The sequence below is a fragment of the Paramacrobiotus metropolitanus genome, unplaced genomic scaffold (genome assembly GCF_019649055.1).
Source record: "Paramacrobiotus metropolitanus isolate TYO unplaced genomic scaffold, Prichtersi_v1.0 Parri_scaffold0000057, whole genome shotgun sequence".
Taxonomy (NCBI): Eukaryota; Metazoa; Tardigrada; class Eutardigrada; order Parachela; family Macrobiotidae; genus Paramacrobiotus; species Paramacrobiotus metropolitanus.
Genome location: NW_026570277.1, coordinates 616,817 through 644,222, shown reverse-complemented (window position 1 = coordinate 644,222; position 27,406 = coordinate 616,817). Strand labels below are relative to the sequence as shown.

Genomic DNA, 27,406 nt, shown 5'->3' with positions numbered 1-27,406 from the left:
CGGAATGGTTAGTATTACTGTGACGGCTAACTGCTCATGTCTGATGATGACTTACGCTCACGCCCGTACCATCTGGCGTTTGTAAATTGTCGTTAGTTCAAGCCTCGTTTAAATTAGAGTAAGATTGCTCTTCTTTAAAGAAATTCTTTACATATATCCGTTTTAATGGACACAACAAAACTTGCATGCAATGAGGTGTTCAGACTAAGGTTTATGCGAAAAGGGTCGTACGAATGTAAAGCGAAATAGGTTGATTATTTCGTCAGTAATTAGTGTAAGCACTATAAGTAAACAAATTAAGCGGCAATAGCCGAAGCATACGTGTTCACCGGTAACATGGAATAATTACTGCGCAAAGCAAAACTAATAAAATAACCATTTTAAGCGGTTGTTTTTGTATGGTAATAACGCCGTTCTGCGATTTCAGTTTAGGATCTGATAAAACTATCGTAAATCCCGTCTCTCATCCAGATTGCCCAATCAAATGCAACATAAGTTATTGCAGTTGGTTCGTCCCTCCATTCAATCAGGGAGTTGTCGATCCACTGGTACAAAATGCACGATTGCCAATCTGTAGAGGGATTAAGCACAGTCGCCGCAACACAGACCGTTGGCATTATTTGGCACAATCTTTGACATTCAGTACCATATGTCGGATCTCTCACAGTACTCACAGGAACAATATCAGATGGCGTCCCGATGATCTTGTCATGAATGGTACGCATTACTGTGTGGGTTTTCCGGATAACGGCCACATTTTGAGCTCTGTGGGCTCGGTACTCGCATTTGTCCAGGCGAAAAATAACATAACACGTTCGGGAATCAAGATCTATGTTGGCTAGGAGACCTTGGTTTCTGTCGACAATTTCAAGACATTGGTCGATGAGTTTGGAATTATCCACTCTAATATCCCCCGTTCGAGTGTAAGTCAGAGGCAGAGGTCGACTGTACTGGACGCAGTGGACCATCCAGTTCCACAAATAGATCGGCTGTCTTTCCTCTAACGAAAACTAATGTTAGTGTACACTGTACAGTAACATTCTGTGTTCTTTGCTTTGGTGGGATGTTTTGGATGCTAGTAAAAGAAAGATTTTCATCGGTTGGCTTACGTTCGAAATGGGTGGTGTTCAGATAAACAGGGCATGAATAAAATTTCCGCATTTTTAATATATCGAAAAACGATAATCCCTGTTTTTGTGGTCCGATGCCCCACTCCGGAGGAATACCGGGTTGTACTTCTACAGTGTTGACCATACGACCAACTGAAACGTCATCCCAGTTCGTGTGCATGATTGAGCGCAGATCATAAGGAAACTCCATGCTAGCTTCATGATCAAGGTCGAAGTAGCCGTTACTCAAGGGAGGTTCTATTCGTAAACAGCAAGATTAGCCAAGTTGCGTTTTAGTTTAATAAAACCGAAGAAAACGAATGAACATGACTACGACTCACACAATTAGCAGATTATTATTGCGTGTAAGCAGCTGAACACTGTGACAAACTTACTGTTGCACATCAGGTGTTCAATTTTGGGCACGATGTACTGGTCGCGATCTAAGCGAGTGTGTTCGTGCCTGATGTTAAAAACGGAGTGTAATATCTCATGCATAAACATGAGATCGATAACTCGGTCTTCAAATTCTGTGAAGGCATCAGCATTTATGCGGATAATGTTGTCCTGCTGCGGGTCGTAGCCAAAGTTCTCGCTGAACGCTCCTCTGGAAAACAACAGCAAAACTTGCTAAGCAGAACAAACCACTACGAATAAGCAATACTAGTCAAAAAATGGGGCCTCTGTGCTAGAGATAGGAGCTACGGAGTGCGCGGAAAAGCTTTGTTATACACTGTTATTTTGTTTAAGTATCCCATTGTGAAGAGTATCACACACCCGCCAATGTCATGCATATGCCCGTTATGGGCATATGTCATGGCTGTATTTAGAGGCTGAGGTATCAGAACACCATATTCCTATAAACGCTGGAGAGAGAAAACAAAATCTGATTATGCTTAATAGGATGTTCATAGCATTTCAGTAACATTATGTAAAAACAAATCCTCTACTTTTAACATTTTCTAAATGGGCATGCAACTGTTCAAAATTAAGCGAAAAAGCTGTATAAACAAATATTAAAAACAATATAAGTACCTTTAAAATCTAGACGAAAAAAAATTAGAACATTCCATCTAGTAATTAATTAGAAAATCAATAAGTGATTTTTTTAAATCGTAAACTTGTGCTGCAAAACGTTGTGTGACGTCACTGACGATACGCCTATCTTCCATGTGCATTGGGATGCTGGAGACCTTCCCACTTTTGCTTTCCTAAATATCCTCCCGTTTTTGCTTAACCCAAGTTCGAAGAACCCAACGAAAATCATGCCGTGACGAAACGCTCAAGGCCTCAGACAGTGCAGGTGACTCAATCCTTCAAGAACCGATGGGGTGACTTCTTGATAAAACAGTTTTCTAAATTCCTGAAGAATTGTTATAAAAAGTTTTTGTTTAATTAAACCTTAATGTTTGACTGCGAAGTCAGGTCACACCGCATCAGGTATAATCAACCAGATACATTAAGTACTAGATACAAGGCACAGAACGATTTGCAATACCAAAATATCTATAATTTATTAGTTATTAAAGCACAACGGCCATACTTGCCCCATTGTGAAAAATTATTCTAAATAGAGCAGATTTTTTTCTTCAAGATAGTAGTTTTCAATCAATATTTCAAATACTTAACATAATTAATACTCTAAAAACTCTGCTTAGTGGTATCTAAACATGAACGGCACTTACCCATTATAGCACGAAATGTGCCCTGCATGAAAAACATTAATATCGAGAATACGAACGTATTCTTGTGCGTTTATGCCGACTAGTTTGAACCAGAAACATCCATAAATAGCTTGATTGATCTGGTTAATTGCTCGCCGAATGCTCTTTTCAAATCGGTTAGGTGCAGGATATCTGTTGCCGTCACCTAAATTAAATGAGAATTCTCATTTTGTCATAGTACCGATAGTTTCGAGCAAACGGATATTAATGTTACCGCTTCCGGACTCCACTGGGGGCACTGGAGCCCCGGCTGCTGGGAGGCTGGTGCTCTCTGTGATCGAGACTGTGTGCGGTGACCGTGGGTCAGCGAGAAGCCGGCCGACCGGGGGTCGGCGGAAGAGAGCGACCAGTGCCCTGCGCAACCGAAGGCCCCAAACAAAACCCCAAACAACCTAATATAGGGATGGATGCAGCAGTTTGCACAATTCTGCGGATGTATTTGGAGAAGATTCGGAGTTCCATTGGGAGTAGGCAAAATTCGGCTATCTTTACGGCGTCGTTACGTTGCCGATACGGAGCGGTGTAGCGTGATGATCCCGACGTGGTATGACAGGATCCGCGGTATGTCAGGATCCGGTCAGGTTTTTCCGTGCAAGGTGCTACCGCCGCTGGGGTCTGCCGTCCGCTGGGGCCGCTTGTAACCGCCGCTGGGGGTTTGCTTGGAGTCGTAGGAGGGCGCCGTCGTTGTTAACGGACCTGACTCCCGTCCGAGGAAGTTGCAGCCTCGCTGGTGGGTCTGCTTGTTGTCGGAGGTAGGCGCACCGGAGGTGATGGCCTTGTATGCCGTCCGAGGAAAGTGCAACCGCCGCTAAGGGTCTGCTTGCCGTCGAAGGAAAGCGCAGCCGACGTTGGTGGCCTTGTATGCCGTCCGAGGAAGGTGCAACCGCCGCTAGGGGATTGCTTGCCGTCGGAAGTAAGCGCGCCGGAGGTAATAGACTTGTATACCGTCCGAGGAAGGTGCAACCGCAGCTGGGGGTCTGTTTGCCGTCGGAGGTAGGCAAAGCCAGAGTTGGTGGCCTGGTATGCCGTGCGTCTAGCTGTCGCTAGGTGTCTGCTTGCCGTCGTAAGTAGACGCAGCCTTACGTGCAGCCGTAGCTAGAGTCATACTTGCCGTCGAAGGAGGGCGCCGCCGTTGGAAGGGGGCCTGTCTGCCGTCCGAGGAAGATGCAGCCGACATTGATGGGCCACTGAACCTATTTGCCGTCGGAGGAGGGCGCCGCCGCTGGGAGGGGGCCTGTCTGTCGTCCGAGGAAGATGCAGCCGTCACTGGTGGGCCCACTTGCCGTCGGAGGAGGGCGCCGCCGCTGGGAGGGGGAGTTTGTCTGTCGTCCGAGGAAGATGCAGCCGAATCACTGATGGGCCATTGAGGCCCACTTGCCGTCGAAGGAGGGCGCCGCCGCTGGAAGGGGGTGCCTGTCTGCCGTCCGAGGAAGATGCAGCCGTCACTTGATGGGCCATTAAGCCTACTTGCCTTCGAAGGAGGGCGCCGCCGCTGGAAGGGGGCCTGTCTGCCGTCCGAGGAAGATGCAGCCGTCACTTGTGGGCCTACTTGCCGTCGGAGGAGGGCGCTGCCTCTGGAAGGGGGGCCTGTCTGCCGTCCGAGGAAAATGCAGCGGTCACTGGTGGGCCTACTTGCCGTCGGAGGAGGGCGCCGCCGCTGGAAGGGGGGCCTGTCAGCCGTCCGAGGAAGATGCAGCCGTCACTGGTGGGCCCACTTGCCGTCGGAGGAGGGCGCCGCCGCTGGAAGGGGAGTTTGTCTGCCGTCCGAGGAAGATGCAGCCACATTGATGGGCCATTAAGCCTACTTGCCTTCGAAGGAGGGCGCCGCCGCTGGAAGGGGGTCTTTCTGCCGTCCGAGGAAAATGCAGCCGTCATTGGTCCTTCTTTGCTGTCCGGTGGAGATGCAGCCGTAGTTGAAGGTCTGTGTTGCCGTCGTCGGTGGCTTGGCTGACGTCGTGGTGCGAGTCGCCACCGTAGCTGGGGGCCATCCTGCCGTCAATGAAGGGCTCGCGTCAAAAGTGGCGCAGCTTTCCTTCGTGGCCTGTCTTCCCGTTGGGCTAGCCACAGCAGATAATTGATGACGGCTGTAACTTGTCTGCTGAGCAGTGGTTGATCTTGTGCGCTTTATCCTTCGCACTGATGGTCCTCTGGAGGGCCGCTTAACGTGTGAGCGACGTAACGCGTTCAAGCTGAGTGCAGCTGTTCGCTTCGGCTTGGCTCTTCGGATGCGGTGTGGATTTTGATGACGCATAAAGAGCTGATCTGAAATTCTGGCGAGGATATAGCCAGTTACCGATGGTGACAGCCTGACAGACTTAGAGAGCGATAAACGAGGAGCTGAACCATCGCACAGATGGCAGCTAGATATCAGCCATCGCAGGTGCGCGGAACACGGCGCGCGGAACGGCTAAACATTCCGAAATCCAAGATGCAGATCTAGGAAGATGAAAAATCTCGATTCCAGAGCATAAAAGAACAGAGATCACTCGCGCGCACACGATATCGAAGGAGCACAGACAGACAGCAATGAGAACTGCAGAACCATGCAATGCGAGCACACGAACAGTGCCAAGTGCAAACAGCATGCCCGTGCATGACGGCGGCCGCTTTGATCTAAGCGCCACGGCGACGCGCAGCGCCACCAACAGACTCACGTAACTCGCAACACACGGCGAAAGGAGAGAGAGCGGGAGCGCATGTCCTCCAGCTAACATTAACATCAATTAACTCGTTAATTGTCATATAATTACACATTCGCAACAGAAACTATGCATTTCATAACAAATTTTACAACTTTCCGGTAAAAACGTTATTCGTCAAGGCTCAACTGCCAGCTACTTACTTATTCGAATTGGTATATAAAGGCCCCCATTTTGATCTGGCGCCCTGGTCCATTGGAAATGTTGCGGACCTTGTTGCAAAGAAAAGAAGCGTTGCTGCGCCATCAACACTCTCCAACTGTTCAAACCCCGCAGAAAGGTCGACATTATTCTCCATAGGTCATCTGTCAAGTTAATGAATATTACTAATGAACAATGCTGTTATTTAATATATTCTTTGCGAAAGGCTTTTATCTCACTCTTACGCTATTTGTATGTGTAGTATTTCTATGGTTCCTAAGTACAGGCTTGTGCAGTTTATAACTTGTACGGGAAAACAACGACTCCAGCATTTTATTGCCAACACTTTTGGAACTATACCTCAGCGTGCTTATTACTGAATGTAATTTTCATTTAAACAAGGTCTACGCTGGTCCAGTCAACTGTCAATCGTAGACGTGCTGAATAAAGTTCAAAGTATTACTGCTGCTAACAGCAGCAGATTTATTGCCGTTAATAGCAAAACTTTAGTTGTAACATGATGCGTTTGAAAGCGTTAATCTTCTTACTTTCAACCGCTAATTCATGCCCTTTCGATTTACCTCTGTGTCTAGCCTTGTACAATTTAAAAGATTTAATTAACGCGATATACGACCTCAGGGCACCACACAAAAACGATAACGAAAAGCAAAATTAAGCAACGTATATCAGATGCACTAAAAACATAGGTATTTCAAATGGAGAGCTCAAGAGTCCCTATCATTTTAAGTAGTTTTACCTGCGCAAGCTCATTGTTATCTGAATTGGCCATTGCCGAATAAAAGTTAAAATTTGTGGAAAAAAACGAGTCCCTGTTATTGTAATCAATATTGGTAGGTACTTTGCCTTGCAAAGAATTACGCGAAACCAAGGCTGTTTTACGAAGTGCAGGTACAAGACACTGGTAGTAATTAACAAACCTTTCTAGACCGACTATTTTCTCGAATGATTACGACAGATTCGAAAATTCTAAGGCCTCGTCCCGAATTCGAAGCGAATTTCGTTGCGATACAGCAACAACTCCACCTCGCGAGGTGGCTTCGCGTACCGTATCTGTAGGCGTGGCCACTGCATATAGCGACCTCATGCGGTTGGGCAACCGTACCATAGCGAGATTCGCTTCGAAATCGGGACAAGGCCTAATTATACATAAATGGGAAAGAGTTGGAAAACGACGAAAAATGCTCAAAGAAATAGTGTTTGGGAGTGCGCGACAGCGAAAGTTCCCGTTGATGTACACAAATTTGATACTATGTACCGGGCAAAATCCCTTAATAAAATTCCACTTAAACGAGGAAAATATTTAGTACAGAATGTCAACAAATGACGAATTATTCATAGTTCATGTTCTACTCTAAGTCGATTTTTAATTAAAATAATCCCACATCAAAATATACTGTAATAATTATTATTTGCATGTAAATAATAATGTAAGGTTAGTAATAATATAAGAAGCTGTCAATGGGTAAGCATGGAACCCCTGTACTTATAGTTGTCACCCGACTTGAATATGACTCTTTGGCAACATGTATGGTTACCCAGGTTACGTTAGGCGCGGTACATAAGCGCCATGTTTAGTCACAACGTAAAATACCAGCCGGACGGACGGCAGCAAGTACAGGGAGTGCTTGCCTACGCAGCTGTCCGCCCCTTATATGCACCAAAGGCTTTTCTTACTGCCGGATCAGCTCAGCAGTATAGTAAAGGTATTTATTTTGAGGTAACCTCATTTATTGAGTTAGCAGTTACATGAGCGCAGGACAATACAGTACACATACACTAAACTAAGCACACGGTTGTATTACAGCGTTGAACGTTGAACATGCTTACCTGCAATAGTATCCGATCTCCCCTGCCTCATTGCCCACGACGTACAAGTTTTGGCGTGATTAGATAAGCGGCAAACCTCGTTGATGGTATCCAGGGAAATCGACACATTCTTTCCTTCATCAGGTTGTGCGACCGCGGGTGTGGCGAAGCAGTGGTGGATGGGGAAGCAGTGGCTTTCTTCGCCTTCATAGAATGCGTTGCCACAGGCTTCGCTGAGGTTGATCGTTGGGCTGCCGGTAGCGTTTCTTTGATGGAATTTTTTGTGGTCACTTGTAAAGGCGCTGGAGTTGTTGTGGACACCTCACTTGGATACTTGCAAACACCCCATTCAGCGTCCGTTAAGCTACAAAGTAACCCAGGGCAGCAGGCATTTACTGAATAGAAAGTTGCGCATTTCTCCTCATAATTACGGCAGGGAATGTTATCCACCTAAATCAAGTAATTAGATAATCAGCTGCATGCCAAATTCACACTAACGCAACATTTCAGAAACTGCTAATCCTCAAAACAACGCAACATTCCAAAAACTATACCACGACCATTTGCTGCACATAACTGGCACATAACGACGATTTCTTGATGTAAAACTGTAACTTTATGATAGGCTACGTACCGCAACATGACATACAATAATGCCACAGAAGAAAGTAGCGAAAATATATGTCACGAAATGCATGTTAAGTCTAGTCGCATAAAGGTCAATCAGTAGTAATGAGCTACGAATCCGCGCGCGGTGCGCATGTATTTATATGAAAATTAATCGTAGACGGTGATTTCTTACGTGGCAGCTTTGCTGATATCTGGAAAAAGAGGCACGTAAAGATTACTAATAATTTAATATTACTAAAACTTCGTTACCGCCACTGATTGTAATGCAACTATGCAACTTTTTAAGTTGTTATGATAAGATTTTGTAGGAATACCCTGAAACAGCAAGAGTGCTGTCAGCATTTTCGAAGCGAACGAAGGTAAATTGTTCTTGGACTAACAAGAATGTTTAGAATAAGCATGCTCAATTCCACATAGGCACAGCCGGTCCTTGAGTCTTCGGCAAACAACGCTATCCTGTCGCACCGAAAGAGAATTATTATTATCGTTGTAAGCATACAGCGAACACTCACAAATCGATCACGATTCCACATGTCAGCAGAACAGTCGGGTGCAACACTTAAGTTGACTTGTTTCTGATGTAATTTTTTAATAAGATGGTGTAAGTAAAATTCGGTACCAATTAAAATTCCGTGTACCAAATTTTTCGATCAATATTATTTAATTATCATTCTTTACATTCTGTTATACGTTTCACCGTTATTCGATTAGATGCGGTTAGAATTGTGCAGCCAATTGAAGGCATTTAATTACTGCTTTCCCTACAAATTACTGTATTTTAAAATTTAAGAAGCACAATTCTCATTGTTTTTGCTTATACAATCATACCTATGTGGTAATGGTCTGCGAAGCGGAATTACTCATGCGGGGCCGCGGCTTGGCCCGCGCTCAAGCTCGGACTTGGACTCGGACTTGGACTACTAAAACTTGGACTTGGACTTCACTTGGACTCTAAAACTCGGACTTCGCTTGGACTCTAAAACTTGGACTTCACTTGGACTCTAAAACTCGGACTTTATGACTTAAACTTGGATTTAGGCGTTTCTCGTGTCTACTTACGTTTCTTCATGTTTTCTCAGGTTTCTTAGGTTTCTTAGGTTTTCTTAAGTTTCTTAGGTTTCTTAGGTTTGTTGGGTGTTCTTAGGTTTCTGAGATTACTAACATTTCTTAAATTATCTAGGTATTCTTTGGCATTCTGAGAAACCTAAGAAACCTAAGCCTAAAAAACCTGAGAAACTTAAGAAACCTGAAAAACCTAAGACAAACCAAAGAAACTTAAGAACACCTAAGAACCTTAGAAACCTAAGAAACCTGAGAAACCTAAGAATAATCTAAGAACACCTAAAAAACCTAAGAAACCTGAGAAACCTAAGAAACCTAAGAAAACATGAAGAAACGTAAGAAGACATGAGAAACATAAGAAACGCCTAATTCCAAGTCCAAGTCATAAAGTCCAAGTTCTAGAGTCTAAGTAAGGTCTGAGTTTTAGAGTCCAAGTGAAGTCCGAGTTTTAGAGCCCAAGTGAAGTCCGAGTTTTAGAGTCCAAGTGAAGTCCAAGTCCAAGTTTTAGTAGTCCAAGTCCGAGTCGAAGTCCGAGTTTGAGCATGGGCCATGCGGCTTCAATATGACATCGATGTCCCATGTGCAGTACGTCTGTATGACGCGTCATATCTATACAAGAAACAGCTTCGGCTTCGCCTCCGCGTTTCTTGTGGTATACGGTCGGTGCATAACTTCATTCGCATGATTTCGATTAGTTTATCAAGTAGTTAGCACTTAGCATCTTACATTCGCCAAAGCATAATGGGTATACTGTGAAAGCGTAAAAACGGAATTTTTATTAAAAATCAGTTTATCATTTTCACTCCGACGCATTCCATTTGTTTCTACAAATGCTTTGCTTATTATATTTCGAAAAGAAAGGAAACACGAAATTTTATTGTCTATCAGGTACCAGATTTCAAAGAGCAGTACGCATGAACTGGACGGTAGCGATAATTTTGTCACTCACTCATTCACTCATCTAGCAAGCTCTATTCAGTGGCACTGGTACTCCGTGCACCGGATAGTAGTAGTTCAGTCACTGACTCAACTAGCTCTGTTAACTGGACAGTGGTGCTAGTTCTGTTACTCACTCACCTACACGGCTCTGTACACCGGACAATAGTAGTAGTTCGGTCACTAACTAACGTAGCGATTTTGCTCACTGGACTGTGGTGGTAGTTTGGTCACTCACTCACCCAGCGATTTTGCTCACTGGGGTAGCTTGGTCACTCACTCACGGTTCGATTTTGCTCACTAGGTCGAGGTAGCTTGTCCACTCACTCACATAGAGATTTGCTCACAGGGCAGTGGTGGTAGCTCGATCATTCACTCACAAAACGTATTAATTTGCTTATGTGGCAGTGTTAGCTTATTTACCCATTCGCACAGAGATTTTGCTCACCAGGCAGTGGCAGGGATGGTAGCTTGGTCACACATTCACGTAAAGATTTTGCTTACCGGACAGTGATGGTAGGTTGGTCTCTCTGTCACTTACACTGGCTATAGGCTTATAGTACTGTAAGTGTTTAGAAGAGCAGTTCTAACTTCTACGAAAATCGAAGAGCTCGATAAACTTACAGTATTTGTAACGGTCCGTGCGTATATATTTCGTAATACGTACAGATACGGTATGCAGTTAGAACCTCCCAATATTCTACATAATGAAATTCGCCGACACCAATAGCCGAGAGACTAGCTTGAGAGTTGAGATTACTTATTAGATTTTGCGGTTGGTGACAAACTGGTGTTGTTCGAAAATAAGGCAATTTATTCCGTTTAATTAGCGTATTTAATAATTCTTGTTAAATATTGTATCCAGGCAAAATTTTTCTATGTTTCAAGGTCAAGGTCACCTTGAAACAGGGTTGGATCGTTTGGATTCTGATCGAATGTTTTTGGATTCTGATCGAATGTTTTTCAAAAAAAATATCACGTGAGCCACTTCTGGATTATACCCGATCTAATGGCGTTGTCAATTTTTTCAGAAGTTTTGTGGTTAGCGAGATCTGAAAACTATGGGGCGCCGCGCGTAGTATAGATCTTGTACTTAATACATTTTGTAAATGCACCTTATATATCGTATACAAATAAGTTTTCTTAAAATTAATAAAAGCCCTTCGTAACGTGTACATTTATACCTTACAACCACAAATTTGAAGTTTTGTTAATATACAGTAATATGCATTCGAACAGGATGTCGAGAAAGTATGTCGCGTATTCACATATGTAATTATTATTATGTTACAGTGTTAAGATACAATGTAATGGGGATTTTTATTGGCCTGGTTATCAGTTTGAAAACCCTCACTGAGAAACGTTACAAACGCACTAGGTAATCGTCTGATAGACGAACTGTCCTTGGTCGAAACGGCGTCGTGACGAATTGTCTCGATATCGAAACGGCCTCTCAAAGAAATGTCTCGCGGCTTGATTTCCAGCCGACTAGCTGTCCCGCAATGAAAGGTCGCGTGGCGTCCCATGACGAATGATCGCGTTGCGTGGTGCATTTGGATGCTGACTAATGCCCTTACCATGGTTTTTTTCTTACGGTTTATCCTCGAGACAGCCAAAAATGTCGGTCACAGCGAAGTACAGCTGTCGACGCTACTCAGCTACCTCCAGGATTTAATGCGACCGGCCCGAGCCGCATTGGTGCTGTTAGCGTTCTGTTTGCAGCAGAAAACCTTAATGCTCTTCCGACCAGTGGTGGACGTTCTGCTCAACAAAATTAGGTCAACATTGTCGATCCGCAACATCGACCACTTCTAGAAGCATTCGCCTACAGAAGTGTGGTATGCTGGGTGCCGTGATTTTCTATTTTGTTTGGTATCTGAAAAAGTGGGCACACAACTACACACTATACTCGTTCTCTTTGCACCGCTTTCTGGAGAAGAGCAAGACCTTGGTCCAGCTCGGCGTGGTTACCGTTCGCTGGAAATTCTGCCTGCTGTGGTTAATAGGTGGATTTCTTCCCAGAATTATTTCCACGCTTCCGCAGATGCTTTTTTTTCTTTACGGCCATTTATTAGAAATCTCTATTGATGTGTACGAGCAGCGGCTAGCCGCATTGAGTGTCATTAGCCGATATCGTTCAACCGCACATTTATAATGAGGTTAACATTTAACAAAGAAGTCAACTCGGGTTAGCATTACGATCTTCCGCTATTGTTTTCACCTTTTCTCTATTGCGGGCGTTCTGGCCGCCACCGTGATCTACAGGAGTGCCGCGCCAAGTTCGGACAGTTGCGAAAATTAAATTTAAAAATATTAGTATACGTGGTTTCACTTTTTAGTTTGCACTTTTCTAGTGTAACTTTTTATTGCGGATCCGAATATGCTAAATTTCGAAATGCTAGATGGGGTAATAAATACTCAGCCGATTAAAACCAGGATGGGGTAGTGGTCATTTCCAGGGGGCTTATAACTGACCTTCTAGAAAATTCCCCACGTGACCTTTTTTGATCGACATTTTTCTAAATTGCTGAGTGGCCTTAAAAGTAAGTGGTATGGGTCAGAAAAGACTTTCTTGTGGTTGGTGCTCGAGGTGACCCAGAAAGAAGATGCACCTCCCATAGACTTGTATGTTAAACAGTGCTTCCGGAAGAATGTAGTTGCCTAGCGCGCCGAGATACATAACTTCGAGATGATGTTTGCGAAGAATGAGACATGCATCAAAGTAGAGGATTTTCGCATTCCTCCTGTTATCTACCAAGCATGCAATAAGATAGAGGTGGCAGAAGGATCGGAGAAAACACCGACAAAGCAGTGGCCATATAAATTTTGCGCTGGTGCGAAAACGTGCTGAAATGGGATGTCGCAGGCCTTTTGGGCAAAAAAAAGAGCTTAAAATGTTGCTCGGTGCTTGGCCAACGAGTTCTTTCTACATACTTGACACATCCGACCTACTGCGATTCCTGTGCGAGCTCTCAAAGGGCACCATCCATCATTCTGGCAGTGCCTCCAGTAATATTGCAAAGGTCACATCGCCAGCATTGAAATAGAATGGAGTCAGACAAATTTAGCAAGGGCTTTGAATGGCAAACAGTCCAGCATAAACTTTTTTGGACTATAGCATCAGTGCAATTTCTTAACAAATTCTAAACAGGAGGGAGACTAGGATGTTCGTTGGGTCGAACAGTTTTTTTATTCTGGTCTGCTTTACTTTAAATCTCGCTGTATTGCAAGCCACGCCCTCAGCTTCGTGACCCATAGTGAAAAAGATGCATGACACATACAGTAATAATAGAAAAATTGAATGACTAGTAATTTGTTGGTGGGTGACCTGAAGTGATTTTTAAGATAAACTGTCCGAACTTGGCGCGGCACCCCTGTATCTTTTACGAAGCATTGCCGTTTGAACGGCGAATCTGAAACAGCATCAGCTGCTGCTCTTGGACTTTTTTAATCATGTGCGAGAAATCCTGCAGTCGGCGCGCGCCGCATTAATTTTACTGGCATTTTGCATACAACAGAAGTCCCTGAAAACTGCTGTTGCGTAGAAATTATTGCGTCTTCAGATGTCTGTTAGATTTCTTGAACGTAATAAAAGAACTCTACTCACTGAAGCTGGTGCTTAAGAGAATGCGTCGCCGTTATGGTGATGCATCGCACTAAAAACGATCTTCATGGTTGTGTGTTTCATGCGAAATTTAAAGAGCATCGATTTATCATGAAACTTTTGTTACAACTCCGTGCGTTTAAATTTTTTGGAATTTTTTACCTGCCATAACTTCTCAATCAAATGTTGCGCGCCTAAACGGTTTTTACGCCAGTGTACGCATACCAATGATTTGGCTACACAATTTCATACAACAATGCGATAAGTGTTTGGGAATGCGCGAAAGCGAAAACCTTTAGTAGATGTCCACGATTTTGGTATGTGCCATGTACCGGTACACTTCCCCTAATAGGTCACATTGATTTTAATCATGGTCCGAGTTTCTCCACCTAAATCTTTCCGCTCGGACAACGTTGCAGTGCATATAGAAAAGGAAACCGTTATTCTCAGTCCTCACCACCTTGCCACCACCTTTGGCTATTCTCACCACCTTTCACCATGTTTTTAGCTATTCGCACCACCTTTTTGGAATAGTTTTTACACCATTACTGGCTATTGCGACCACTTCGTACACCTTCTTTTGTCTATTCCTAACTCGTTGCATACCGGTGACGACTTTCACGGAGTCATTATGGAATAGCAAAGAGCAAAAAGATGATTACGACTATGGCGTTTTCGCAATTGTTTCCGCGTTCGAAATCGCCAAAAGCTGGAAAATCAGAAGAAGCAATATTCAGTAATAAGAAGACGCGAAAACATTCGGCACAGAGAAAATGCGGCTGGATACAATATCGGCCGGCGGTGGCGCCAGTCTTAAAGAAAAAAGCACCGCTAATGGCAGAGCTAATGAAATCTGTAAACAAAATCTTTTAGACGCAAACAACATATTGTATGAAAAATGCAATAAAGGGGTGAGAATAGCCAAATGGTGGTGCGACGTGGTGGGAACATCCACACTCTATAAAATTTCCAACGATTTAAAAAAATTCACCATCAGTCTTAAGCTATAGTATTCATCCGTGATTTGCTTGAACACTATATCTCTGATGTTTATTGTACATGCAGTTTTAGTTGTCGTTTCCGTGTTCCACTGATGTAACTTTAATCATTTAATGATATTCACATTGACAATGAAGCCTTTGCGGACTGGAGCGGACACGCTACAGACAACCAGCTCGCGTTGGAGACAACCAACTCGCATTGGCGTACACGCCTTCAAAAAGGTAACCATCATGCTATGGTGATCGTTTCCATCAGAAAATGCAATGAAATTCTTGTTGTTTATTTTATAACGTCGTTCTACAGGGCTTAAGGAAGTTTCGCAACTGGTATTTTCCTTCCATGCCGGTACCAAAGGGTCTTCGCGAGGCTAAGTTTTCGAGCCAATTGCCAACGTTCACTGCAACATACAAAGCATTAAGCCAACATAAAACACTGACGAATAAGCACCTGCAGGCTACATCAATCGCTTTTATATTGCGACATTAACCTCAGCTGAACCATTACCGGCTACGCAGCAGGACTTTTGAACTTTCATATTTCCGATAAAGCACTATTTTTCAGCGATGACTAGTGCGGGTCTATGCCGTACCGGCTGTAAGGCCAGTAATGTTCCGGGTTGTGAGCATCAGACTGTAGACGGTATGCGCAGCATGCGTATTTCTCGAAATTATCGGCATTCAGAGGATCTTCTGCAGTCCATTTGCTTAATAAATTGTGCGTTTCTTCTGCTTGCGTTAAATGCTCAAAAAGAGACACGCTGCTGCTTTGAGAAAGAAGACATACAAAATGAATTCAATAATCCCTGTGCGTCTGTTCCATAATGTCGTATTTGCCTGGTTGATAACGACTGTCGTCCTCATCCTGCCGCTTTCTGCAGATCTTCCCTTGCGATCTTTTGATTCTAGGATAGTAGGCTACGGTTTCGCTGGGCTTTTTCAAGACCCCCATCGAGTGCCCGACTGTCCAACGTACGTCTTACCAGCCTGTGACCCGCAATGGCTGTACTGTGCCTGTGGGAAGCCCGTGTACAACGTTAGTGCCATTCCTGTCGACAAATCATTTCTGATTCTTGGATACAGAACGACAACGTATAATTGGATCCGCTTTTCGGACAAATGCTATTCCAGCTGCCTGCTGCCCGGGTTTGATCCGCTACCGCCGCGACCCAATATTACTGAAATTCGTCTAAGCAATATCTGGGTGGCACCCGATGATCTCCCGTTTCCTATTGGCCGTTTCCTGGTTAACGTCAAGAAGACGGTTCAACAACTGCGCCTCCGGGAGATCTATCTGCCCTTGATCACACGTGATACGTTTGCGGGTTTCTCCGTTCTTAAGAGCCTGACACTGGAGCGTAACCGACTCTCTGCCATCGCCTTAGACGCCATGGAGGCCTTTGTGCCGACTCCAGGGAATATACTAACGTCCAGCGTAGAAGAGATCGGCATTGGTGACAACACTTTGCCCCATTTCGATTGGTCGGTGTTCATACCACTAGCTGACACCATTAAGGTAACGTTGCCAACAAACGTTGCAAAAACTGCAAATTATAACAACTGCAACTGTATTTCATTTCTTACAGCGTGTCTCTCTCATGACGAGTGACGTTCAGCAAGTATATCTGAGCCGGTTATTCACCATGCGCCGCATCGAATTCGTTGATTTGGGTGGAAACAACCTGACCACCGTGGACAACCGCTTCTTGGACTGTCTAACGCAGTCGGGCTGGCGCCCCGGCTTAAATCTCCAGTACAATCCGTTATGCACAAGCGACATATGGTGCCTCTGCCCGTCCATGTTCCACCTGTGGGATTGGCTTACAAAAACACCTCGAATCACCGAAGCTGAGCCTGGCGTTATGGTCAACTGGAGAAACCAGGATGGTGTAACATGTGGTAATTTCAGTGACACCCATCAGGGATATTTTCATGACCGCTTTAAGGTCGACGAAAATGGTGGATCTGGCAAAATGTACAAGAACTGGGATGTTCAGACACTGGCAAGATGGCAGCTGGATAGCTGGAAGTATGTAACGAATTTATTCTTTGCCAATTATCATGCAAAGAAGCCGTTGTCTGTGTAATCATGTGTACAGACGTGCCGTGCGTTCCAGCTGTAAGAAAATGTCTCTGTATTTGTTTCTGTTGCAGAAAACGGTAAATCACCTCATTATCTTTGCGTAATGTGCTCTACAGTTCTAGTATTCTGAATCCGAATGCTTATTTGCTCATGACGGGGTAAATAAAACACAAGATGAAAAACATAAGACAAAATCAAAACATGCGCCATCTCGCTATTCTTAGCGACGAAGTGCCAATCGCTTATTCTGTACATTTTCGGTCTCTTATTTTCTGTACTTAATCGGTTTTCATTTTCAGTATAATACCAAAGCTGACAATGTCGTCAAAACGGTTCGCAGTGTTGTGCCTAATTGTTCTGACTGACTATTCACATTATCGGACGCTGGCCAAGCTATTTCTAATCCTGATTTGATTTTTTGATTTTCTTTCGTTCGTACGAAACGACGTTCTACTAAATTACTAAATTAGGCCTGCAATCTGGCCGCACAGTGACCGTGTATTTCTTGCTTTTGGTAATCGTAATCATTCACTGACGGAAACTTTTTGACAGTCCTGAATTCCGATTTGCAACATCACTGTCCAGTGGAGAAACCGTGACAAGAAACTCACAAGGACACCTGTTCTTTTTCCGATCTATGCCTGCTAGCCATATTTTTAGTAAATTAGTAAAATTAGATCACCAGTACTCGAGAATCGTACAGCAATGAAACACGATTTTCGATCGCTTCGCTCCGGTCTGCCAATGCACGCCAACGTGCATTTTTCTAGTACATATTGCTAAAGTTGTTAGAGCGTGAAGTCAGTGCGAAATTCGAGCACGCTGGCATTCGTTATAGGAAGCTGCTGACAATGACATCAGTATTGTAGGTAAATGTGATATGATACGTCGTTCGAAACTCCGACGAGAAATTCCACTCACTGGAAGACTTAGCACCAAATATTGTGCCTTCCCGCCCATACGATTTCATTACTTCTTTGCCCATACGATTAAATTACTGTATCACATAGCGATTTTGTAACTTGAAACGTTTCCCTTGTTCTAATAAAGGTTGAATGCGAAGGGTATCGGTACACTGTACGCCCTCTCCTCCAATGCGCATCATCACACGATCTAATTGAACGGGCATTTCGTAAGTACGATGGGGAGTCGGTTTGCCAGACGTTACGTGAGCGAATCATCAGGTGCGATTCAATCTGCTGATATCAGAAATTCATTTACCAGTAATGTTATTGTTACGTTATTGTTAAAGAATTATTGCTGATTATTCTGTTCCCTTCTGTGATGATAACTATTGGGACAACGCTCGCTATTTTTGAAACTGTTTGTTTAATAATAATAATAAGGAATTTATTGTCTTCGTGCGAGGGTCGTGCCCTTTTACAGCAGTGGACAGTGTAGCAGTTTTGCATATAAGAACAAACGTGACGGAAAGTGATACAAAAATGCAAACAACAGTGGAAAACAAAAAAAATGACAAAAACGTTGGTGTTGGACTGAGTGCAGTGATATGAATGCAGTGAGTGCGATGGTTTGGACTGGTAGTGGAAAAAAGGTGAGTTAGACGATTGTACTGGTGTCCATGCATAAAACCAAAAACCCGCCTAAGAAGAAAAATATCCGCAAAAAAAATTAAGGTCAAAATTTTCACAATTTCAAAACATTTAATTAAACTTGCAGGAGAAATGGAAAGCATGGACACTTACGTACTGATCGTCTGTGTACTGAGACAACGAGCAAAATTACAAGCAGTAACATAACGATTTGATTGCATATGCAGGAACACTTTATTGCATATGCAAGAATTTCTTTGACCATTTCAGTTCTTTCCAATTGACGTCATCTAGAGCTTGACGGAACGTTCGGAGAGATGTGTAGGAGGATAGTGGTCGGTTCGTTTATCAGTCTCGACGTTATCTCCTTACTATCGATTTTTGAGGAAAATGTTTGCGTAAAGATCCTTGAACCTTCGCAAAGTACCTGTACCTTATTGTACCATTGTCCTTTTCAGGGCTGCCGAACGGGAATTGCTTGATCCCTGATCAATTATCGATCTGATATCCTAACTGCTGATTGCATTTCTTTTAGGTGACCACTCCGTACACTACCTTCCCCATTTGCTCCGTAGTCCGTACAATACCTTTCGTACGCCTTTTCATGCTGTGCACTACTTTTCGGGCACCACCTTGCATTCGCTAAACTACCTTTGACATTTTATTTGATATACTACCGATCAACGCTGCCTTTTGGTTGGTGCACTGTCATACTGTACTTCTTATCGTCAAATGATTTCCGTAATAATATATGCTTATAGTACTTAAATCATATGATGTACTCCAGAACAGTGGAATCAGTGTAATTCACTCTAATCCGAAGTAAGTTCTAATATACGTCCGAGTTCTGCACTATACCAAGCTCGGAAAGCAAAACTTGTGAAAATTTAAAATCGTTTTCTGTTTTTAAATTTAAAAATAAAAGGTTGTGTAGGCGGATAAAGGAGTGCTAATGTAGTGCACGCAGTCAAAGACAGTGCACGGAATTTAAAGCCTTTAAATGGAAAGGTAGTGTGAGGAGAGAAGCGGCTCACGTACAGCGACAAAATCTTTTAAATGATTTCAACGTATTGCGCCGTGGTGCAGTGGTACTGCATACGGCTACGCGGATCTAACGACGTAGCCGGGGTTCGATTCCCCCATTGGCGCCTTTTTCAGCCGTTTCTCGGTTTCCCTCGGATTGCGCCCTGCTGATTGTAGTTTACGGTCAGTACGGAGCGGTCATCGTTTTTATGCAACATTTTTTGCTTGTAATGGGTGTTCGGACGGTTTAAGCGACCTGGTACAGTACATCGCACTAAATTCGTATGCATGCACGAACTTTCACTAACGCGCACTCAAACATTTTCGAATTTTCTTACTGTCATACAGAGAGCTCCCGAACAGCATTTGCGCGCACAAGCGGTTTTTACATGTGTCTAGAATCATCTGGCTACAGAATGTCATAAAACGAAGCAAAAACTGTTTGGGATAGCCCGGAGAGGCGCGAAAGCGAAAGTTCGTGCATGCACACGAATTTAGTACGATGTGCCGGATCACGTTCCCTAACCGGTCAAAACCATGCATGCCAACTGGCGCAGTGGAGAGATTTACCGTCTGTAGCGGTAGGAAAAGCAGTAATGAAAATCTGGGTGATTTTATTGCAAACGAGAGATGTTGACGAGCATTTGAATAATTAAAGTAGTGAACAACCGGACACTATTAAAATCCAGTGCGTGACTGAAGTTGGTTAAAACAAGCCAAAGGGGTTCGCGGGGTCATGGCTACCGGCCCAGAGATTTCCGCATGAGACAGGTATGCAGAACAAACAAATTCAAATCGGAACTCGCACTCCTTCCGGTACCTGGCTCTGGTGGGTTAAGGGCCAGCCCGGCAGTTAAATACTTATTGTTGTCCTTCGTGGTTCACCGAGAAGACACAATAGCCCAAAATTCCGATTCCCATTATCCAAATTTCCTATTCCTTCGGATACCTGCTATTTGTTTTGTTCCATTGGATGATTCCATTCAGTGGTGCAAGTTATTTGTCTAAATTCTGCATGTGGAGGAAGCTCAGATGTCCGGCGGACGTTTAAGACGGTTACTGACGACACAGGTTTATAAAATGCAGGCGGGCTCGGGGACCGCTAACTGTGAAAAATACTGGCCCAATTAGAACGATAGACCGACTATCTGAAGCGGGTATGAGAAAACAGCATAATATTATAAATCGGCGATAAAGAGCTGTAACTGCAAACCAACTGCGCTCACGACGAGTTAGTAAAATCGAATGATATATATACAAGGAAAGCAAATCGCTGGGTCTTCTATCTTAGAAGTTATTTGCAACGAAACAAACGACGAATGCGGACAGACGCTTGCCCGCTTGTGTCTCTATCTGTTTCCGGCTTCGTGCTGCGACATAATTAATTTCGACTATTTATATCAACGTTGCGCTAACTAATCAAAGAAAATCCACAATCACCCAAATGCAAAAAATATTTATAGAAGTAGTACACTAAAGAACGTCATAACGTCAGAACATTGGAGATCACTCACGTCGAAGCACTTCTGATCCTCCTCGTGAAGTAGCGCGCTACCTGAGAAGTGCTATTTTGTTTGTTTCTCCTTTCGATAATTTCTGGCTACCGCGGAACGCATTCAAGAAGGGTTACCCCTTGCCGCATGCACAATCCTGTTCCACTGTCTAAAACTTCACACAAAGCGGCAGCGCACTGAATGGAAACTGTTCCTGATTGCCCGGCAAACCCAAAAGCCCTAACGGTGAGCTTGTACTCCTTCTTAGCTATATCGTATGTGCCCTTTACACCGGACTTCGGAATTATACATCTGAAAAACAAATTATTTTCTCTATATTATTGTCTGCTTTGTGTTCGTTGCCACTAACCCGTCTCGTATGAAGTGGAAAATAGGCGTAGCAGCACCGGTAGGCGTTGCCGTGCACGTTTCAATCATATACGACAAATCTGCAGGGAGAGCGTTAGTTTCCACTGGTGACAGCGTCAGCGTCCATATCCTACTGGTGCTACTCGGCTCTCTAACTAATCTAAGAGGAAAGAAACGGATTTCAACAGACTGTTAGGAAGCCCTAGAGTTACGTTATCACTATGCCTACTTAAGAGCAATTGGTGGACTGCTTCCGGCCAAATCTTCCCCGATTACTGGCAGCGGTTGCGGATTATCGGTAACAGCAGTGGGTACACCGATCAATACGTCGCATGTCGCCGTGTGCATTGTACTAATTGGGTTCGCTGCAGTTCCCCAAGGTTCTAGGAAATGATTTACCGTCACGGACCACGTATAGGTTATTTTGTCACCACTACCCAGAGCTGCACTGCGACCACATCCGTTTGCCGTGTCCGCAGTATTCAGAATGACCATATTGGTATTGCCAGTATCGGCGCTGCAAGACGCTTCGCCAGTGCGTCCGACTACAAGAACCAGTTTCTTCAGTTCGTTGCCAGGGTCTGCGACAATTAAACTCAGCTCCACATTCTTTCCGTTGCAGAACGCGTCGAGCTGGCTGGTCGCGGTTACTCCGTGGTCCTCCAAATTAATGTCGATGGAACTTTTTGCTTCACAAGCCACTATGTACACGGTCGGTATGGGGGCTACCGCAATACCGTCTTTTGGTAAAGGATAATGCAGCACCGTAACCTGCCATTTGTACACTTTTCTGGCAGCATCATGGGTTCGGCCACATCCACGGACAACGAGATCAAACTCGACAAACCATAAACTGTAGTACTCCGCAGCTGCCTGACAACCGGCACCGCCATCGCCCACCACCAAGCTGGAGCTCTGCAGATGCCGATCGGAATCTGTTCCGATAAGGGTTAAAGCAACGCTGCTGCCGCTGCACACGGCCTTAAGTTCATGGGAAGCGGTGTAGCCCAAATCCAGGTCTTCCAAGTATCCCAGTGCTGTTCCCCCGCCGACCGGCATCTCAATCGTGTCTGTCGTACGACGCGATGAGGAACCGTTCACTGCAGATATTTTCTCGCTGACCACGCCCACGGCTGGTCGCAAGGGAGATGTCAATTTAACAGCACTACCAGCGGTCACACCGAAAAAAAGCAGCGTTATGGCGAAATTGATTTGCGCTTCCATAATAAGCACTGTTGTGGTGGCTGAACTGTTCAAACGTGGTACGAACCTTTGGATGACAATAAATATTTTGGAACGGAAAAATAACACGTAAATATATCTGCAGTGCAGAATGCTGCAGAACTTCGTTGGAGTGTTATAATAGCGCGAACCATGATAATAATTTGAAGAATGTTCATTAATATTTTTGTTTGTTAAAAAGGCCTTTGTCAAATTTATCGGCTGTTGCCTGTTATCAGCCCTTGCTTGAATTCTCATTGCATTACTTGCAATAACTATTGTCAATAGGTGAAAACAGAGCAAAGCCCGCCGCTGTTAAGCCCGACTTTCTGCTGTAGATTTATCTTGGTTAAAACTACTGCGTGCCATTTAACCGATAATTACATAGACCGAATTATATAAATACAGTCTGTACTGCTCAGTGCATGCCGCTTGATTAGAAGAGATAAATATTTTTTCTCTACTTTCGAATTAATGTAAGGGACTTATTGCACGCCGAGCTATGTATAAGAATGTGACTTAGGCCGAGACTTATTATTCGTACGCTTTAATCTCCTAATAAAAAATCTCAGTAAAATTATTGTCAGCTTACGAAGAGGTTCAAAGATACAGCTCGTGCACAAGCTGGAGCGGAGTCTTTTATAGTAAAGAACTTCCGCACATTAATTTGTACTGTGCCGAAAGTCTGTATCCGCATTTTCAGTTATACTCAAAAATTTGTCATGCGACTGGATTTTGCTACAGCCCTAATATGCACGAAAATTTAACGGCTCTTTCAAAACGCTCCTCGGTGTATTCGAATAATTATTGACCAGCCGTCACTCATGTAAAAGAAGAAAGCTGAAAATAACTTCGAAGTTGGTTAATAATTATGTAGCTCGTTTTATTTCGATAAAACAAGAAAGTACGGTGTAGAGGTACCGGTATGGTTAGGGAGGTTCAGTTGACATCCTGTCTGATGTCTATACAGAGATCAATACATGTTTACATAAAACTTCATATGATCAGACGGATTAATTTCGTTGTTAGCACGGAAAAAAAGAGCTATAAGCCTATAACGAAGTATTATTTACTTTACGCGAAGCTTCTGTTTGAGCATTATCGGCAACTGGATTATTATAGCGCTGCGCTCACGAAAGCTTGTGTTTTCTACTGGGTGTTCATCCAAGTTTCATTAAAAACTGCCAGCTGTGACACAGCTGACAGTTCTACACGCACTTTCCATGCATGCACTGTATAATCAGCAGGCTTTAATCAACGGCAGAGTTTTTCCTATTTGAATGATTGGTCGTTTTGCTTTGTACATTGTTCTGCCTAAATTAAAGTAACAGCATGGACGAGTTGTTTTAATGTCCGCTGTTTCAGTCTTGAATACTGTTAGTACAACTGTATCGTCTCTTCACGGTACCGACCTTATTTAAACTTTATAGTGCAACTTGCAGTAACCACAAGAACCCAAACCATCCGTTTTGTATATTTTTGTCGACTAAAACTAACAGTGTTGTTGGCTTCTTATAGTATACAGAGGTAGTATAATATAAATATTATGGAATATATAGACAACATAGTTTCCCAATGGGCCAGAAGGTCGTGGCTAGTTTACCATGAGACCATGCTGGAAGCCGTACTGGTTGTGTGGCTCTCTATTGAGATGAGTGAAAAATTTGACGCACGCTTTTATCCCGAGATGCGAGTCACTCGTGTTGATGTGAACGCCCTAACCGGCGTTGATAGCTTACTGAATAGCGTCGGACTGGTAAGTGCAGCTCCTGTTCCAGCTAGCCGACAAAATAATTTTTAATACATATTTAAATTGTAATTTAAATTTAATTTTAGCATTTCATTACTCATTGTAACCTCTTTTTGAACTGGCCTCTAGGCTATAATATTACGATTAAACGAAAACTGACGTCAAGTTTAAAATTAACTAGAACAGCTTTCGATGATTTCGTACAACCATGCTGCGCTCCGATGCTAAGCTGGTCAGAAGTTACAGAACATACACCTCCTGATATGTAGCAAACATGGAGGCACGCTTCATTGCAGAATAAGTAAAGTAGTCATCAGAGCGAACTCGTTGCAGTATTTTGCAGCTTAAGATACAACCATAATTATAATAGAGACTGTATATATTTAATACGACGCGGTTCCTTTTCTGGTAATAAGACGAACGACTACTGCGTATGGGACTGCATAATGGATCCATGGCTCCTGGCTGATGGTGCAAGAATTTCAAAGCCACGATTCAGTCATCGCGCTAACCCAACAGAAAATCAATTTCCAGTTGGCTCGCGTAAGCTTTTTGGCCGCTTTGGCTTGGTTGTACTGTACGTGTCCATGCAGTTTTCACGCATCCATCTCATCGGTTCACTGATTGCCAACCGACACGGAAGGTCACCGCAATGGAATGGTCATCTATCCGTGTGCCACCAATTGACGCATATCCTGACGTTCGGGCACACCGAATTCTTTGCGAGTAACAGCTGGCGGAGATTCGTGAAGAACGCCATATCGCTGTGTTTGACTTGTAGCGGATTTGTCGTGTTGAGTTTGGTTAAAATGGTGGGGCAGTCTTTTTTAGTTACAGCCTTCATTGGTCTGAATACGGGCATCTACATCTATGCCAGCTTCCAATCAATCGGTGATATGACGTTGTATGTGTCACTCTTGTTCGTCCTAATTATTTTAAACATATACTGCGGAAGACGAATTGCCGAACGCTGGATGGTGGATTCGTATTGGACATACTTTAAGGAACGCTGGTAACGTTGAAACGAAATACAAATTTCTCGTTCAGTGTGGTTATGAAATAAAAATACTTTCTCCAATATACGGTATTTCTACTGCATATCTCTAATACAATTTTCTTCTCAATTAGTGCCACAAAAAAGTTATTCTATGTCTCTATCGGGAAAAGGTCATAACAAAAGACCTTCGTTCGTTGGGGAAGAGTTGGGGAAGATTCAAAGAATTTAAAGGAAATTTGACATGTGTTCTCTTCCGTTTCTCATAAGTTTTAGGGAAGATGAGAGTGAGCCGACAGAGACCGAAACGGCAACAAATAATCTGGCAGTATGTGAATGCGATTGCCTGCAAAACACGTGCGTGGCGGAACCGACTACCAGCCAAAAAGGAGCAAAAACAACGCCAGTGCTGAACAATCGATGGTTTCGTTTGCACTATTTGTGGATGAACGGACTGGCTTTCATATACAGCAGCTGGGCCGTGTACTGCAACGTGGCTGCGATCGACAACGGGTTGCCGCAGAAAGCCCAGCTGGGCAGCTGTACGGGTCGCTACACACGGACCACTACGGCAAGTCTGATTTGTTTATCCGTGATACTTAATAAAGCCACGAAACGAGTGCAAGTTATTGTCTAATCTCAGTCGCGAGTTACAATACTTTACTTTATCAAAATTTATCGACAGACCAACAGGTTACCAAACGTTTCGGAAACCGGGCCGATACTGGTTTTCCGTGTCCGGTATTTTAAAACAATTTGGGTTTTTAGGGGTTGGATTACCGTGTTGCGATGCTATCTCACTGGCAATCAGCGTCCCTCATTCTTGGAAATATCAGCACGTTGCCGACTCCATATTTGCCGCCGGATGGTGCCACAGTGGTGACCGGTTTAATGCTGCGGGGCCGGGCGCTCGGAATGATACACCTGACGAACTTTACGCAATGGCTGCCGCCGTCTACATTGTCGACGCTGATTCTCGCTGGATTTCTTTTGTTTTTGATAGCCTGCATTTCGGCCGTGCGTGGGTACGCTTTCCTTAGAACTATATTCAACTAACATCAAAAAGATCCATAAAGGTCAATTCCAGAGTACAGTAAAAGAATGTACTGCGCATCTTGCCTGACCAGCGCCAACCGGGGCATAGTAATCAAGATAGCAACGTGGTGACAGGCTGGTAGTACTAGTGCTATCGGTATCATGCTAAAGGATGATTTTTGACAACTGTTTGTGGTTGTAGTAAAATCTGTGCTGTTAAAGACATACTGCACAATCTCATGTACGGTGATCTCGAAACAAAGAACGGAGACGGTTGTTCCCTTAACGCCACAGGTTCACCAACCAAGATTCCGCACTGCGCCTGTACACTGTGGGCGGCCATTGACGGGATTATTCCACACAGTTTTGTAGTGTTCACTTTCTGGATGCTGTTACCACGTCCGGCACTTGAATATCTTCTGCCGGAAAAAGCGCAATGGCCGTCGCTGCTCTTTATCTTGACCGGCTTCGCACTGCGGACTTACTGGGGATTCCTGAATTCGGCGCGGCGCTGTTGGCAGAGTTGTAACTGATATCCGTTATTTGAGGCGGTTTCAAGTCACCGTCAATGTCTATTGATTTGGGTTATCGTACAACACGTATTATTACATTGGTAGAAGATTGAATTTACTTAATTTACTGCATAAAATCACTTAACAGGAAATCCAGAGAAGCAGCGAAGCTCTGGAATTAACTATGTCACTATTAGCAAGAGTAATTAACTATTATGTCACACCTGCGGAACAGCGGTGTTTTTTGTTTCGCGTACTTCCGCGTTCGCTGTTTCCCAAAGGTAATGGTTTACTGGTACGAGGAACATGTTAAATTTGCAGATGGCCTGCTGATTTTACGATAAACATTAGCAAAGTACTCACTGAATCTGTCCAGCCGTAAGGTCTCTACGGGATCCCGTTTTATTGTTTACTCTTACATTATTCCGTATATTTTGGAGAAATAAAAATTAGATGCTCCTTTATTTGCAGCATGCGAACATTATAAGTAAAACATGCAAGACACTGATGTAAGAAAATAAGAAAATGAAAATTTTTATTCAGAATTACATCACGTACAGTAGCTTGGGCATTTGACTGTCACTTGAACCTGAGTAACGTCCTGAGTAACGTAATGTGCAAAAGCCCAGAACCAGTCGTAGTC

At 43.8% G+C, this 27,406-nt stretch overlaps 5 protein-coding genes across 12 annotated transcripts; 3 read left to right on the top strand and 2 right to left on the bottom strand.

The window, feature by feature from the left end:
* Window positions 1-193: 193 nt before the first annotated feature.
* On the bottom strand, window positions 194-8,503 carry LOC129592902 (uncharacterized). Of its 7 annotated transcripts, none has more exons than XM_055489050.1 (8): window positions 8,445-8,503; window positions 8,303-8,321; window positions 7,522-7,950; window positions 5,676-5,837; window positions 2,795-2,978; window positions 1,505-1,716; window positions 1,110-1,367; window positions 194-1,000 (listed from the first exon to the last, which is right to left on the bottom strand). In XM_055489050.1, exons 3-8 carry the CDS (start codon window positions 7,550-7,552, stop codon window positions 429-431), a joined length of 1,419 nt encoding a protein of 472 aa, XP_055345025.1. In that variant the 5' UTR covers window positions 7,553-7,950; window positions 8,303-8,321; window positions 8,445-8,503; the 3' UTR covers window positions 194-428. The 7 variants fall into 7 exon arrangements, with proteins under 7 accessions (XP_055345025.1, XP_055345028.1, XP_055345026.1 ...); XM_055489053.1 differs by lacking the exons at window positions 8,303-8,321; window positions 8,445-8,503 and adding an exon at window positions 8,135-8,219 and having other exon boundaries at window positions 194-571; window positions 675-1,000; XM_055489051.1 differs by lacking the exon at window positions 8,445-8,503 and having other exon boundaries at window positions 8,303-8,366.
* A 6,514-nt stretch (window positions 8,504-15,017) lies between these two features.
* Window positions 15,018-22,613, bottom strand: LOC129592903 (uncharacterized). 2 transcript variants are annotated; one of them, XR_008691023.1, is made up of 4 exons: window positions 21,481-22,613; window positions 21,253-21,411; window positions 20,904-21,194; window positions 15,018-15,131 (listed from the first exon to the last, which is right to left on the bottom strand). XR_008691023.1 is itself a non-coding variant. In XM_055489056.1 (3 exons), exons 1-3 carry the CDS (start codon window positions 22,473-22,475, stop codon window positions 20,990-20,992), a joined length of 1,359 nt encoding a protein of 452 aa, XP_055345031.1. In that variant the 5' UTR covers window positions 22,476-22,613; the 3' UTR covers window positions 20,804-20,989. The 2 variants fall into 2 exon arrangements, 1 of the variants encoding a protein (XP_055345031.1); XM_055489056.1 differs by lacking the exon at window positions 15,018-15,131 and having other exon boundaries at window positions 20,804-21,194.
* LOC129592904 (uncharacterized) lies at window positions 15,288-17,242 on the top strand. The gene is made up of 3 exons (XM_055489057.1): window positions 15,288-16,246; window positions 16,317-16,759; window positions 17,113-17,242. Exons 1-3 carry the CDS (start codon window positions 15,473-15,475, stop codon window positions 17,225-17,227), a joined length of 1,332 nt encoding a protein of 443 aa, XP_055345032.1. The 5' UTR covers window positions 15,288-15,472; the 3' UTR covers window positions 17,228-17,242.
* Window positions 22,614-23,922: 1,309 nt separating the features above from the next.
* On the top strand, window positions 23,923-25,853 carry LOC129592927 (uncharacterized). Its single transcript, XM_055489083.1, has 3 exons — window positions 23,923-24,228; window positions 24,639-25,234; window positions 25,487-25,853. Exons 1-3 carry the CDS (start codon window positions 24,019-24,021, stop codon window positions 25,851-25,853), a joined length of 1,173 nt encoding a protein of 390 aa, XP_055345058.1. The 5' UTR covers window positions 23,923-24,018.
* Window positions 25,854-26,004: 151 nt separating this feature from the next.
* LOC129592964 (uncharacterized) lies at window positions 26,005-27,182 on the top strand. Its single transcript, XM_055489123.1, has 2 exons — window positions 26,005-26,241; window positions 26,454-27,182. Exons 1-2 carry the CDS (start codon window positions 26,006-26,008, stop codon window positions 26,782-26,784), a joined length of 567 nt encoding a protein of 188 aa, XP_055345098.1. The 5' UTR covers window position 26,005; the 3' UTR covers window positions 26,785-27,182.
* The last annotated feature ends 224 nt before the right edge of the window (window positions 27,183-27,406 follow it).

Excerpts from the sequence above, each read along its gene's own strand:
- LOC129592902 (XM_055489050.1), bottom strand. The coding sequence starts at position 7,552 with ATGAGGCAGGGGAGATCGGATACTATTGCAG. Across the intron at positions 2,979-5,675 it reads TTATATACCAATTCGAATAA|GTGACGGCAACAGATATCCT; the intron begins GTAAGTAGCTGG and ends CATTTAATTTAG. Across the intron at positions 1,001-1,109 it reads GAACACCACCCATTTCGAAC|AGGAAAGACAGCCGATCTAT; the intron begins GTAAGCCAACCG and ends AGTTTTCGTTAG.
- LOC129592904 (XM_055489057.1), top strand. The coding sequence starts at position 15,473 with ATGCTCAAAAAGAGACACGCTGCTGCTTTGAGAAAGAAGACATACAAA. Across the intron at positions 16,247-16,316 it reads CACTAGCTGACACCATTAAG|CGTGTCTCTCTCATGACGAG; the intron begins GTAACGTTGCCA and ends CATTTCTTACAG. Across the intron at positions 16,760-17,112 it reads TGGCAGCTGGATAGCTGGAA|TATAATACCAAAGCTGACAA; the intron begins GTATGTAACGAA and ends TTTCATTTTCAG.
- LOC129592903 (XM_055489056.1), bottom strand. The coding sequence starts at position 22,475 with ATGGAAGCGCAAATCAATTTCGCCATAACGCTGCTTTTTTTCGGTGTG. Across the intron at positions 21,412-21,480 it reads AGTCCACCAATTGCTCTTAA|ATTAGTTAGAGAGCCGAGTA; the intron begins GTAGGCATAGTG and ends CTTTCCTCTTAG. Across the intron at positions 21,195-21,252 it reads TTCCACTTCATACGAGACGG|ATGTATAATTCCGAAGTCCG; the intron begins GTTAGTGGCAAC and ends TTTGTTTTTCAG.
- LOC129592927 (XM_055489083.1), top strand. The coding sequence starts at position 24,019 with ATGGAATATATAGACAACATAGTTTCCCAATGGGCCAGAAGGTCGTGG. Across the intron at positions 24,229-24,638 it reads TACTGAATAGCGTCGGACTG|ACGAACGACTACTGCGTATG; the intron begins GTAAGTGCAGCT and ends TCTGGTAATAAG. Across the intron at positions 25,235-25,486 it reads ACATACTTTAAGGAACGCTG|TTTTAGGGAAGATGAGAGTG; the intron begins GTAACGTTGAAA and ends GTTTCTCATAAG.
- LOC129592964 (XM_055489123.1), top strand. The coding sequence starts at position 26,006 with ATGCTATCTCACTGGCAATCAGCGTCCCTCATTCTTGGAAATATCAGC. Across the intron at positions 26,242-26,453 it reads TGCATTTCGGCCGTGCGTGG|TAAAATCTGTGCTGTTAAAG; the intron begins GTACGCTTTCCT and ends TTGTGGTTGTAG.